Source organism: Apodemus sylvaticus, chromosome 1, assembly GCF_947179515.1.
Source record: "Apodemus sylvaticus chromosome 1, mApoSyl1.1, whole genome shotgun sequence".
NCBI classification, from domain to species: Eukaryota; Metazoa; Chordata; class Mammalia; order Rodentia; family Muridae; genus Apodemus; species Apodemus sylvaticus.
In genome coordinates this window covers 98563016-98577271 of record NC_067472.1, presented here as the reverse complement: position 1 = coordinate 98577271, position 14256 = coordinate 98563016, and the positions used below count along the sequence as shown (strand labels likewise).

General features: G+C 36.8%; 1 protein-coding gene across 1 annotated transcript; it reads left to right on the top strand.

Moving 5' to 3' along the window:
* Positions 1–12707: 12707 nt before the first annotated feature.
* LOC127679965 (olfactory receptor 477-like) lies at positions 12708–13646 on the top strand. The gene has a single exon (XM_052175533.1). The coding sequence runs from the start codon at positions 12714–12716 to the stop codon at positions 13644–13646; it is 933 nt and encodes a 310-aa protein (XP_052031493.1). The 5' UTR covers positions 12708–12713.
* The last annotated feature ends 610 nt before the right edge of the window (positions 13647–14256 follow it).

The window sequence follows — 14256 nt, the reverse complement described above, 5'->3', positions numbered from 1 at the left end:
TATTGGGAATTGGATCCATTGATACTGAGAGATATTAATGACCATTTATTAACTCCCTTTTTGTTGTTAGTGGTAGTGCTGATAGTGGGCATGTGCATGCATGCATGCATTCCCTTGTGTGTGTGTGTGTGTGTGTGTGTGTTTCTCTCTCTTTGGTTTTGTTAGTGTGATATTACTTATTTCATATATTTTAATGGGTGTAGTTAACCTTCTTGTGTTGGTATTTTACTTCTAGTACCTTCAGTAAGGCTGTATTTATTAACAGATTTTGTTTAAATTTGATTGTGTCATGGAATCTTTTGTTTTTCTTGCTCTATGATGATTGGAAATTTTGTTGGGTATAGAAGCTTAAGGCCAAAAAATGTTAATTCCTCTAGAAGATATTTTATTGTTGTGAATAGTTTTCACTATCCTGGGTTTTTTGTGATTCCAAATGAATTTGAGAATTGCTCTTTCTAACTCTATGAAGAATTGAGATGGAATTTTGATGGGGATTTCATTGAATCTGTATATTGCTTTTGGGAGGTTGGCCATTTTTACTATACTAATCCTGCCAATCCACAAGCATGGGAGAACTTTCTATCTTTTAAAGTTTTCTCCAATTTCTTTCTGCGGAGACTTGAAATTCTTGTCATACAGATCTTTCACTTGTTTGGTTAGAGTCACATCAAGATATTTTATATTGCTTGTAACTATTGTGAAGGCTGTTGTTTCCATAATTTATTTCTCTGTCCTTTTATCCTTTGAGTATAGAAAGTCTACTGATTTGTTGGAGTTAATTTTATATTCAGCCACTTTGCTGAAGTTGTTAACCAGGTTTAAGAGTTCTCTGATGGATTTTTTGGGGGTCACTTAAGTATATGATCATATCACCGACAAATAGTGATATTTTGATGTTTTTCTTTCCAATTTGTGTCCCTTTGACCTCCTTTTGTTGTCTAATTGCTCTAGCTAGAATTTTAGGTACTATATTGAATAGATAGAGAGAGGGCAGCCTTGTCTAGTCCCTGATATTAGTGGGATTGCTTCTAGTTTCTCTCCATTTAGTTTGATGTTATCTACTGGTTTGATGTATATTGCTTTTGCTATGTTTACTTATGAGCCTTGAATTCCTGATCTTTCCAAGACTTTTATCATGAAGGGATGTTGAATTTTGTCAAATGCTTTTTCAGCATCTAATGAAATGATCATATGATTTTTCCTTTGATTTTGTTTATGTAGTGATTATATTGATGGATTTCCATATATTGAATAATCTTTGCATCCTGGGATGAAGCCTACTTGCTCATGGTGAATGATAGCTTTGATGTGTTCTTGGATTTGGTTTGTGAGAATTTTAATGAGTATTTTTCCATCAATATTCATAAGGGAAATTCAGTCTGAAGTTGTCTTTCTTTGTTGGGTTTTTGTATGATTTTGGTATCAGCATAATTGTGCCTTCATAGAACGAATTGGGTAGTGTTCCTTCTGCTTGTATTTTGTGGAACAGTTTGCAGAGTATTGGTATTAAGTCTTCTTTCAAGGACTGATAGAATTCTCCATTAAACCCATCTGGTTCTGGGCTTTGGTTGGGAGACTCTTAGTGACTCCCTCTATTTCTTTCAGGGTTTAGGGACTGTTTAGATGGTTTATCAGATACTTATTTCACTTTGGTATTTGATATCTGTCTAGAAAATTGTCCATTTCATTCATATTTTCCAGTTTTGTTGAGTATAGGCTTTTATAGTAGGATCTGATGATTTTGTTTTTGAATTTACTCAGTTTATGTTGCTATATCTCCCTTTTCATTTCTGATTTTGTTAATTTTTATACTGTTTTTATGCCTTTTGGTTAGTCTGGCCAAGGGTTTATCTATCTTGTTTGCTTCTCAAAGAACCAGTTCCTGGTTTTATTGCTTCATTGTATAGTTCTTTTTGTTAGTACTTGTTTGATTTCAGCCTTGAGTTTGATTATTTCTTACCATCTACTCATCTTGGGTGTGTTTGCTTCTTTTTGTTCTAAATCTTTTAGTTGTGCTGTTAAACTGCTAGTGTATGCTCTCTCCAGGTTCTTTTGGAGGCAATCAGAGCTATCAGTTTTCCTGTTAGCTCTGCTTTCATTTGTGTCCCATAAGTTTGGGTTTGTTGTGACTTCATTTTCATTAAATTCTAAAAAGTCTTTAATTTCTTTCTTTATTTCTTCCTTGACCGTTATCATTGAATAGAGCATTGTTCAGCTTTCATGTGCATGTAGGCTTTCTGTCACTTTTGTTACTATTGAAGACTAGCCTCAGTCCATGGTGATCTGATAGGATGCATGGGACTACTTCAATCTTCTTTCATCTTTTGAGGTCTGTTTTGCAATTGATTATATGATAAGTTTTGGAAAAGGTACCATGAGGTGCTGAGAAGAAGGTATATTTTTTAATTTAGGATGAAATGTTTTTATAGATATCTGTTAAATCCATTTGGTTCATAATTTCTCTTAATTTCACTGTGTCCCTTTTTAGGTTGTGTTTCCATGATCTGTCTATTGATGAGAGTGGGATATTGAAATCTCTCACTATTATTGTGTGAGTTGTAATGTGTGCCTTGAGCTTTAGTAATGTTTCTTTTATGAATATTAGTTCCCTTGCATTTGCATCACAGATGTTCAGAATTGAGATTTTTTTGGGGGGTAGATTTTTTCCTTAACCATATGAAGTGTCCTTCCTTATCTCTTTTGATAACTTTTGGTTTTAAGTTGATTTTATTCTATATTAGAATGGCTTCTTGAGCTTGTTTATTGGGACCATTTGCTTGGAAATTTGTTTTCCAACTTTTTACTCAGAGATAGTGTCTGACTTTGTCACTGAGGTGCTTTTCCAGTATGCAGCAAAATGTTGGGTCCTGTTTATGTATCCAGTCTCTTAGTCTATGTCTCTTTTTTGGGGAATTGAGTCCACTGATTTTAAGAGATATTAAGGAAAATTGATTGGTGCTTCCTGATACTTTTGTTGTTAGAGGTGTATTATGTTTCTTGATTTTCCTAGGATGTAGTTTCACTCTTAGTTTTTGCATTTTTCATCTATTATCCTTTGTATGGCTGGATTTGTGGAAGGATAATGTGTAAATTTGTTTTTCTCATGGAATATCTTGCTTTCATCTATGGTAATTGAGATTTTTTTTCTGAGTATAGAAGCATGGGCTGGCATTTGTGTTCTCTTATGGTCTATATAACATTTGCCTGGGACCTTCTTGCTTTCATAGTCTCTGGTGAGAAAGAAGTCTGGTAGGTCTGCCTTTATATGTTACTAGACCTTTTTCCCTTACTGCTTTTAATATTCTTTATTTGTTTGGTACATTTGGTGTTTTTATTATTATGAGAAGAATTTCTTTTCTGGTCTGATCTATTTGGGGGTTGGTAGGATTCTTGTATGTTCACAGACATCTCTTTCCTTAGGTTAGGGAAGTTTTCTTTTATAATGTTGTTGAAGACATTTACTGGCCTTTTAAGTTGGAAACCATTCTCTTCTATACCTATAATCCTTGGGTTTGGTCTTCTCATTTTGTCCTGGGTTTCCTGGATGTTCTGGGTTAGGTGTCTTTTGCATTTTTTCATTTTCTTTAACTATTGTTTCAATGCTTTCTATGTTACCTTTTGCATTCTCTCTTCTGTCTCTTGTATTCTGTTGTTGATTCTTGCATCCATAACTCCTGACTTCTTCCCTAGGTTTTCTATGTCGAGAGTTGTTTCCCTTTGTGATTTCCTTATTGTTTCTACCTCCATTTTAAGATCCTGGACGGTTTTGTCCAATTCCTTCACTTGTTTTTCTGTGCTTTCCTGTAGTTTTATAAGGGCTTCTCCCTGTTTACTTGTGTTCTCTGTTATTTCTTTAAGTGAGTTATTTATGTTCTTCTTGAAGCCCTCTATCAACATCATGAGCTGTCATTTTAAATCCAAATTTTGCTTTCATGGTGTGTTGGGGTATCCAGGACTTGCTGTTGTGGGAGAATTGGTTTTGTTTGGTGCCATATTGCCTTGATTTCTGTTAGTAATTTTCCTACATTTGCCTTTTGCCATATGGTTATCTCTGGTGTTATTTGGTCCTGCTGCCTCTGGTGGTACTTGTCCTTCCTGTGTGCCTGCAAGCCTGTCTCAGCATCCCTGGGTGACAAGCTCTTCCCTGGCACAGAGTGCTGTGGCACTGCCCAGCTCCTGGGTGCAGGTGGAGCCCAGACTGACTCTGTCCTGGCTGCTCTGCCAGTCCTGTGTTCCCTGGCTCCTGGCTATACCTGCCTGCTCAGTCACCAGAGGGAAGATGGTGGATGTCTGAGTCAATTCACTCCCTGCAGAGTGGTACTCCCCTGGCAGAATTGCACAGAGGACCATGGTGCTGCCCAGTTGCTGGGAACAGGCAGAGCCCAGATGGACACAGCTGTTCCGCTGTTCTTGGTCCCTGCCTCTTGGATGTACCTGCCCACTCAGTCACCAGAGAGCAGATGGCGGTGGCCCAACCTCCAAAGCCAGGACATTTTTCACCTCACTCTGGGTCAACTGGCATTCAACATGTAGAAGGATGCAAATTAATCCGTTCTTATCTCCCTGTACAAAACTCAAGTCCAAGTGGATCAAGGACCTCCACATAAAACCGGATACACTGAATATAATAGAAAAGAAATTGGGAAGAACTTGGAGCACATGGGCACAGGGGAAAATTCCTGAATAGAGCACCAATAATTTATGCTCTAAGATCAAGAGTTGACAAATGGGACCTCATAAAATTGCAAAGATTCTGTAAGGCAAAGGACACTGTCAATGGGAAAAACAGCAACCAAGCGATTTGGAAAAGATCTTTTCCAATCCTACATCTGATAGAGGGCTAATATCCAATATATATAAAGAACTCAAGAAGTTAGACTCCGAGTGTCAAATAACCCTATTAAAAATGGGCTACAAAGCTAAACAAAGATTTCTCAACTGAGGAATACTGGATGGGTGAAAAATACCTAAAGAAATGTTCAATATCCTTTACCATCAGGGAAATGCAGATCAAAACAACCCTGAGATTCCACTTCACACCAATCAGAATGACCAAGATCAAAAACTCAGGGGACAGCAAATGCTGGAGAGGATGTGGAGAAAGAGGTACACTCCTCTATTGCTGGTGGGATTTCAAGCTAATAAAGCCACCCTAGAAATCAGTTTGGTGGTTCCTCAGAAAACTGGACATAGCACTACTTGAGGACCCACTTATACCACTCCTAGGAATATACCCAGAAGATGCTCCAACATGTAATAAGGACACATGCTCCACTATGTTCATAGCAGCCTTATTCATAATAGTCAGAAGCTGGAAAGAACCCAGATGTCCCTCAACAGAGTAATGGATACAGATCACATGGTACATTACACAATGGAGTATTACTTAGCTATTAAAAACAATGAATTCATGAAATTCTTAGGCAAATGGATAGAGCTAGAAACTATCATCCTGGGTGAGGTAACCCAACCACAAAAGAACACACAGGTATGCAATCTATGCAATGATAAGTGGATATTAGCCCAAAAGCTTGGAAAACCCAAGATACAACTCACAGACCACACGAAGCTCAAGATGAAGGAAGACCAAAGTGTGCATACTTTGATCCTTATTGGAAAGTGGATCAAAACACCCATGGATCAATGCCAACCAATAGAATGAGAATAGGGTTCTCAATGGAACAACTAGATAGAGGACCAAGCAGGAGGAACAATAATATGAACCAACCTGTACCCCCAGTGCTTCCAGGGACTAAACCATCAACCAAAGAGCACACATGGAGGGTCCCACGGTTCCAACTACATATGTAGCAGAAGATTACCATTTCAGACATCAGTGAGAGGACAGGTCATTGGTCTTGTGAAGGATCAATTCCCCAGAATAGGGGAATGCAAGTCAGGAAATTGAGGGGAGTGTTATCAAGGGGAGAGAGGATGGGATATGGGGTTTTCAGTGGGGTAATGTGGAAAGGGGTTAGCATTCAAAATGTAGATGAACAAATATCTAATTAAAAAAAAGAAACAAGAAAAAAATCAGTCTTGTTTTTCTGGTATGTTGGAATATCTGGTGCTTGCTGTGATGGAGGAACTCAGTTCTAATGATGCCAGTATCTTTGGTTTCTGTTGTTTACCTTCTTGCCCCTGCATCTTGCCATTTGGTTATCTCTGGTGTTAGATGGTCTTGCTGTCTCTGATTGTGGCTTGTCCCTCCTGCAAGCCTTTGTGTCAGAACTCCTGGGACCAGCTATTTTCTGGTGGTATTTGGGTTTGGAAAGCTGTGGCACAGGATCAGTTCCAGTTGAAGACATAAAATGGAAGGATCCTGCCACGGGCTTCTCCTTGGTTCCTGTGACTAAAGTCTCTAGGTGGGCCCCTCTGAGGAAAAGTGGTGGTCTTATGTGTGCTTACGCACATGTCCACGTTCCTGGAAGACAGCTCTCTCCAGGCAGTATTTGGGTATGGATTGTTGTGACATAGGGTCAGCTCCAGCTGCACTTCTATCATATCTTAATGACTGAAATATTGTTTTGTATCTCTTTTATTCTATTGGCAAAATTGTTCACTACATTGACTATAAACTTTTCATGGGAGGAGAGTGTTAGGTTCAAGGTTCAAGTAAAGGACATAGAAGCCTCTACTTCATATAGATGAACCCTCTCAAATTTTTCTTAACACCACTCTACTTACCCTTGCTTTCTACGGATGCATACTGCGCTTTATTACTATTAGAGTCCACCAGGTAGAAATTCCTTAATTCTCTTTTGTGATGAACATATTACTAGACTTATTTATTTATTGGCTTCCAAATGAATATGTTTTATATAAAATACAAATTAAAAAACTTGAGATTGAAATGTAATTACAATATTTCTCCCTTCCCCTTTCTCCATCCAAGCTCTCCCATATACTCTTTCTTGCTCTGTTTTAAATTTACAGTCTTTCTTTTTCATTAATTGTTGTTATATACATACATCATACATGCATACATACACACACAAACATTTCTAAATTTAATCTGTTCAGTATGCACAATATTACTTGCATGTATTTTTTTCAGTGCTCCCAATTTGCTAAAGGATAACCAGTTGTTAGGCTTTTCCCTGTAAAAGACTAATTCTATACCCAGTAACTTTCTGTTTTGTGGTTAGCAAGAATTTCATTCTATATCTGATGTTGAGCTACTTACTAGCTCAGGATGGCCGTGAACTCACAGAAATTCTGCTCTTTTTTCCTTTAATGTGCTAGGTATGGGTAAGCAAGCATGATTCTGTGACTTATATAATATTCAAACACTTATTTTTCTTTTTATCTATGTATATGCATCTGTATGAATGTATATATGCCACATGTCTGTAGGTACCCATGGATGACAGATCAGAGCATTAGATTCCATGGAGATGGAGTTACTGGTAGTTGTGAGCTGCCAGAAATAAGTGCTGGGTGAACCAAACTTGGTCCTCTGGAGGAGCAGTAAATGTTTTAAATTTCTGAGCCAAAGCTCTTTTCAAATGGACCTTAACTTTTGGTAAAATTATCCAAAAGTCTGTGGAAACATTAATGGTACAATCTGACTATGAGATCTTGAGCTTCATTTGTGTGAATTCCATTTTCTTGGAAACAAAGACTGTCAGAAAAATATGTGAAGGATATAAACAGTCTTCAAACTGAAAACTGTAAGGCATTGATGAATGAAAGTGAGATACAAATGGATTCAGAGACCAGACATCGCAATACATGAGCCAGAGAAATAAAAATTAAATGTTAAAATAGATATTTTCTGCAAAGCAATCTTCAGATTCAGTGTAATCCCTTCCAAATTTTAATGTTTTCCTGGAAGACATGGTAAAAAGAATCCTAAAATTCTTACTGAATTAGGAAAGATGTTCAGTAGGTGAAGAAATCATAAGAGAGGAACAAAACTGCAGGCACCATAATTTCTGGCCTTTAATGACTTAATGAACTGTGGATGCTCAGATGCCTCAGAGGAGATTCTTAAGTTGTTCTCCTGAACCTCCTGGGGAAAGAAGTTAAAAAAATCCTTTTGATAGAGTCAGGCCAACATCACAAGACTTTAGAATATTTTTTTTCTATTTCTTTAGCAAAATAGGCAATGAGTCTAAGTACCAAATTCATTCACTCTTATTCTTGCTTACTATATTAAGCCTCCTTTTAAATTTGATTCAACAGTTATAATTGAAAAAATGCCATCATATTACATCAAAAATTATTACTTTCAATGTGAAGTATTTTTTGTTGTCTGTTTCACTCTCAGTAAATCAGAACAAAGTAATCCCATTGTATGCTATGTCATATCGTAGGAATTATCTGGGGAGAACAAGCTAGGAGATAATGAATCACCTGGTTCTATAAGTCATTTCTGTATAAGAAACTCATGGACCTTTCTCTTAAGAGGCTAGTAACAATAATCCCTGAAGGACTGCCTGGACTGATTAAGCCATTCTTCTCCCCATTTAACATGCATACAAAGACACCCAACCTAATAGTTTCTACATGTGTTGGTTAGGCTCCTTGACTAGTGTGTGCACTCATGGTTTTCATTCCAGAGTGTGCAGATCCTGACTTGCTCTATGTAAATAAAATACATACACGTCATGAAGTCCTCTTTGGATTTCCGTGTTAGTATTGATTCTCATTGGTAAATGAAAGACTGATAAATTTATTAGTATGGATTTTTAAATAACTCAAGAAGAATTTGGAAATTAGGAAAGGAATTTTAACTGTTTGAGCTCTTGATCTTTGCGGAAACTATGCCCTCAGCAAGAATTACAATGCAGTGGTTTCCTGGCACATGTAAACCAATAAACCTAAGGCATGTGGGTACTACATGGATGATCCCTGAAACCAGTATTGTTTCTGGTATTAAGCAACTGAGTGAGACATGGAGAGGAAATAAGAAGAAACAGCCTGATTTCAACTAGGTAAGGTTCACTGTCTTATCTCCTCTATTTCCAACCACAGTGACTGATCTTTTGAGGAAAAGGATATTTGAGTGGTAAGCATCCCAGATTTCAGCTGATAAACTTGAAGGCCAGAACAGAGTTCTAGATATTGATTGTCCAGTAGAAAAGCAAAGCAAAGCAAAGCAAAGCAAAAATTAGTCTATATATTTTGCATTTGAAAAGCAGAATTAAGAACTGACATCACAGAGGTACTGCTACACTTGTCTTACTTTTGGATTTATGGTAAAACCATTTGATGTGTTGAAAGCTAAATGATAGTCACCACAACACTAACCAATTGTATACTCAAACTTCATTTCATTTTATTAAATAAAGAGATGTTTAACCCTTATACATGGCTCAGACCTTTGGCATTTCACACCTTTCCTTGAATCTCACAACAAAGCTACAATATGAGGTCAGTTCTCTCATTGTTCAAGTTATCCTGAGCACCAAAGTGTCTAAGTGTCATGTGAAATTTGATATAAATGACTTGTGTGTATGCATTTTATGCTTCCTCTTATAATTCCACAGTTAGTCAGTGCTGAATGACTAGTGTGAGACATAATGAGAACAGGGGTGCTGCTTTAAAGTCTTTTTGAGTCATAAGGCAGATTCTGAAGACTGCTTCGTGGTTTGTCTGTTCTTCAGATCTGAGTATGTTCAATCTGAAGAAGACTTAAGCAAAGGTGGAAACAGACAAATGGGTGTGCGTGGGTGCTTTCTTTTAGAAAACTGAAAGCAAATAGAGTGTAACAACTCAAAATCCCAAAGATTTTGTATAGAAAGTCAAAGTTTTGCATCAATAAACTTATGGAATATAATTGATAAGTTTAAAAGTCTGATGACAGAGACATTGAAAGCAATAATCTATCTAGTACTATAACAACCTAAACAGAAAGATCCCCTAAATAAAAGATAGAGGACATTCTCAGCTATTGATTCACTGGACTTCTCAATTCACGAAGTCAATTGATCAGTCACATCAACAAATGGATTGTATGTTTATTAACTCTGAGAAATTTTAAAAAATCAAAAGAATCAATTTAGAAGACATTTAATACTGATATCATTATATTTGGTAAATGCTTAACTCCTTAAGAACTAATTATATTATAAGTAGACTATTATATGACTATTATACCATATATGGGGAGATAAAAAATATTAATACCTTCAATCAAAATGCAGCCAACTATATAACCCATCAGTGAACAATAGGGAACAGTTTGCTTTAGTATTTTCACTGTTGTAAATGTTAGTTGTAAACATACCACAAAGCACAGAACACAGTTCTATCAGTTTTGGCCTGAGGAAAGTACTTAAGCATGCAATTATTTATATATATCTAAGCCAAGCAGGTTCAAACATACCTGTTTTCTCATATTCAAACAGGAGCATCACAAGTTTGAGAAAAGCTGGAACTGGTAGATGTATAGAAAGACATTTTCTGAAATACTCACTCTCAATATGATTTTCTAAAATGCATATTAAAATATCTAAAAGGCACATAGAAAGATGTGTAAAAAATATATATTGATTGAAATGTGTGATAGGAACTATATATTAAAGGGATTTTCAAGTGTTTTCTCTATCTTTGTTATTTAATTTCAGTTTAAAAATTGGGAAAATGAGATGTGATTTATATTGCTTTATATTTAATTAACTTTTTTCTTTCTAAAGCCTGGTTTTCTGGACAGGAAGGTAAATTATATACATGCTTGGTTTTCAAAACCTAGTTGCTACATTAATTATGAACATACTTAAAAATTTTTTAGCCCATTTCTGTCCAAATACTGGGTGTTTTTTAGACAAAGATAAATGTTATTGATGAGAACATGTAAAATTTGATGGGAATGAAATGCAAAGAAGTAAAAAACCATAATAGAGTGTACACATCAGCTATCTGTAGAAGCAGATGTCTTCAACAAAAAGAAATTAAACCAGATCCATCCTGATGAATCAGAGAAGGCTTTCTAAAGAAAATAATTATGAAGGCTAAGGCACTAGGGACAGTTGTGGATATCTGGGTTTGTTTGAGAACTGCATGGAAAGATGGTGAGAAACACAGATAAAAGGAGGGAGAAATCAGAAAGGATAATGAGTGCTATACCAATGGGGTTATAATATGTCATGAAAACCTGCAAGTTTATAAGAATTAGATTTTGGCATTATCCTGTTTTTATTGGAATTAGGGCATTATGTCATAAACTGTAAGAAGAAATCAATGTGAGTTAGAAGGTAAATAAGCAGACAGAATGCAGAATAAGAATGATCACAGATTTAAGCCAAGTGTGTACACAGAGAATGGAAAAAGGAGATGAAAAAAAATCAGACAAAGCAGTAGGATTTTACTGGATGGAGTACAATGTAAGGAAGATGGCCAGAAAAGCCAACTTGTAGACATGATGTTGTGAATGAATGAGATGACTGGAGAGGGGTCTTGGAGACATGACTCAGCAGTTAATAGCACTGGCTGTCCTTGCAGGAGAAACAGATTAAACTTCTAACACGGACATGGTGGCTTACAACTGTCCATAATTCTGTTTCCAGGAAATCAATGACATCTTCTGATCTCCCCAGGCACAAGGTATACATCTAGTGTATAAACAACCACACACAAAATCATAAATACATAGAATATAAAATACTGGTTGAGCTTTTGAATAAGACTATGGAATAAAAAGTTTAAAGTGGTTAGAACATTCTTAATTGATTTGGTTTGAGGAGAATCTTAAGAGATCACTGAAATTATGGATCTCCACCTTGAGAGAAAGATCATTGAAGTCAAGATTTGAGAAAACTTTAGGTATTACATAAATAGAGAAAGATAATGGACAAGACACATTTCACATATCAAGTGATGCCCAAGAAGGAGGAAGAACAAAGTATGGATCCTTGGGTCCTTTGTAGAAAGGGGAAAAATACCAACAGAAGGAGATACAAAGGCAAAAGGTTGAAGGAAAGACCATCCAGAGACTACCCCATGCAGGGATGCATCCTATATACAGTTACAAAACCCAGGCACTGTTGTGGGTGCCCACAAGTGCTGGCTGACTGGAGCTGGATATAGCTATCACCTGGGAGGCTCTCCTAGTGCATGACAGTTACAGAGGGGGACACTCTCAGCCAGCCATTGAACTGAGCACAGGGTCCCCAATGGGGGAGCTAGAAAAAGGACCCTAGGAGCTGAAGGGGTTTTCAGTGCCATAGGAGGAACAACAATATGAGTCATCCAGTACTCCCAGAGCTCCGGGGACAAAACCATCAACCAAATAGTTCACATGGAGTTACCCATGGTGCCAGACACATTGGTAGCAGAGGATGGTCTTGTTGGACACCAAAGGGAGGAAAGTCCCTTTGGTCCTGGAAAGACTTGATGCTGTAGTATAGACAAATACCTGGACAAGGAAGCAGGGGTGGGTTGATTGGGGAAGGGGAGATGGCTTATGGGATTTTGGGGGAGGGGGGAACCAGGAAACAACATTTGAAATGTAAATAAAGAATATACCTAATAAAAGAAAAAATAAAAAAAATAAAAAGAGAAAAGTAATGGAAATAGAAGGGTGAGATTTTTATTCACATTTTATTTAAGAAAGGAACACACTTTTTAAATCTTAAAAAGGCAGATATTTAATTTTGGTCAAAGTATGGGATTAATATGTGGGATAAAAAAGAAAGCTATAGAAAGTATTAAAAATTTAGTAAACAAAAAATTCTCATTATCCTCAACAGGGACATTTCACACCTGAGATGGAGGCTCAAAACCACACTACTGTGACAGAATTCATTCTTTTGGGGTTAACGGAGAATTCCACACTGTGTATCATCCTATTTATGATATTTCTATGGATATATGCTGTTACTTTAGTGGGCAATATCAGCATCATCAGTTTAATAAGAAGCTGCCCCCAACTCCATACCCCCATGTATCTGTTCCTTAGCCATCTGGCTTTTGTGGACATTGGGTTTTCTACATCAATCACACCTATAATGCTTACAGGCTTCCTTGGTCATACAGTAGTACTCTCTGTGACTGGTTGTGAAGCCCAATTCTGCATTGCAGTGACATTTGGGACAGCTGAGTGCTTCCTCTTAGCTGCCATGGCCTATGATCGCTATGTGGCCATCTGCTCACCCCTGCTCTATTCAACACATATGTCCCCCAAGATCTGTTTCCTCTTGGTTGGGGCATCCTATGTGGGTGGCTGTGTGAATTCATGGACATTCACTAGTTGTCTGTTAAGTTTGTCCTTCTGTGGACCAAATCAAATTGATCATTTTTTCTGTGACTTCCCTGCTGTGTTGAAACTTTCTTGCTCAGATGTTTCCATTATTGGAATTATTCCTTCTATCTCTTCTGGAACCATTATTGTGATCACAGTGTTTGTCATAGCTGACTCCTATACCTATATCCTCATTACCATCCTGAAGATGCGCTCCACTGAGGGCCGACAGAAGGCCTTCTCCACCTGTACCTCCCACTTCACTGCAGTCACTATCTACTATGGAACCATAACCTTCATTTATGTGATGCCCAAGTCCAACTACTCTACTGAACAGAACAAGATACTGTCTGTATTCTACACAGTGGTGATCCCCATGCTTAACCCCCTCATCTACAGCCTGAGAAACAAAGATGTAAAAGAGGCTTTGAGGAAGGCCACTGTCAGAATATTTCCATAGACTGTAAAGATTTTATATATGCATACCACTATTGTACCTAGTAGGTTCTGCTCAACTGATTGTGTAAGTTAACGTCCTATTCCAATGTATCAGCTTTTCCCTTTATACACTTGTATATATTAAGAAGACACCTTGGTATTTGTCAAGTTATAAAAACAATAGCAATAATTATTATTATAAAATTCCTGAATATGTCAAAATATTGTATTTGTTTATGAAGCAAAGAATAATTTAGTCTTGCCATTTTATGCACATGTTATAAATCAGTTCCTTATGGACCTATTTATCCTGAAAAGTGAAACTAATAAAATGGCATTGTTATTTCTTATTTTGCAAAAAGACTGTCTGGACATGGAAAAAATGATCTACCATATAATTACAAAGAAATAGAGATATGAGATTAAAATTTAAAATTCAGAGAATAAAACACCAATAGTCTTCGGCTTTACATTTAGTTCATATAATAAGTTTATTATCCTGTCATTTTAAATTTCACTCAATATACAGAGGAAGATATGACGCTTTGGAAAAATCAAGCAGTTTCTCTGGAGAGATACAGACCCATTCCCTCTGACTATGTGTCCCATGTAACACAAGCTTTGATTCACTT

Coding starts and splice junctions, on each gene's coding strand:
- LOC127679965 (XM_052175533.1), top strand. CDS start 12,714: ATGGAGGCTCAAAACCACACTACTGTGACAGAATTCATTCTTTTGGGG.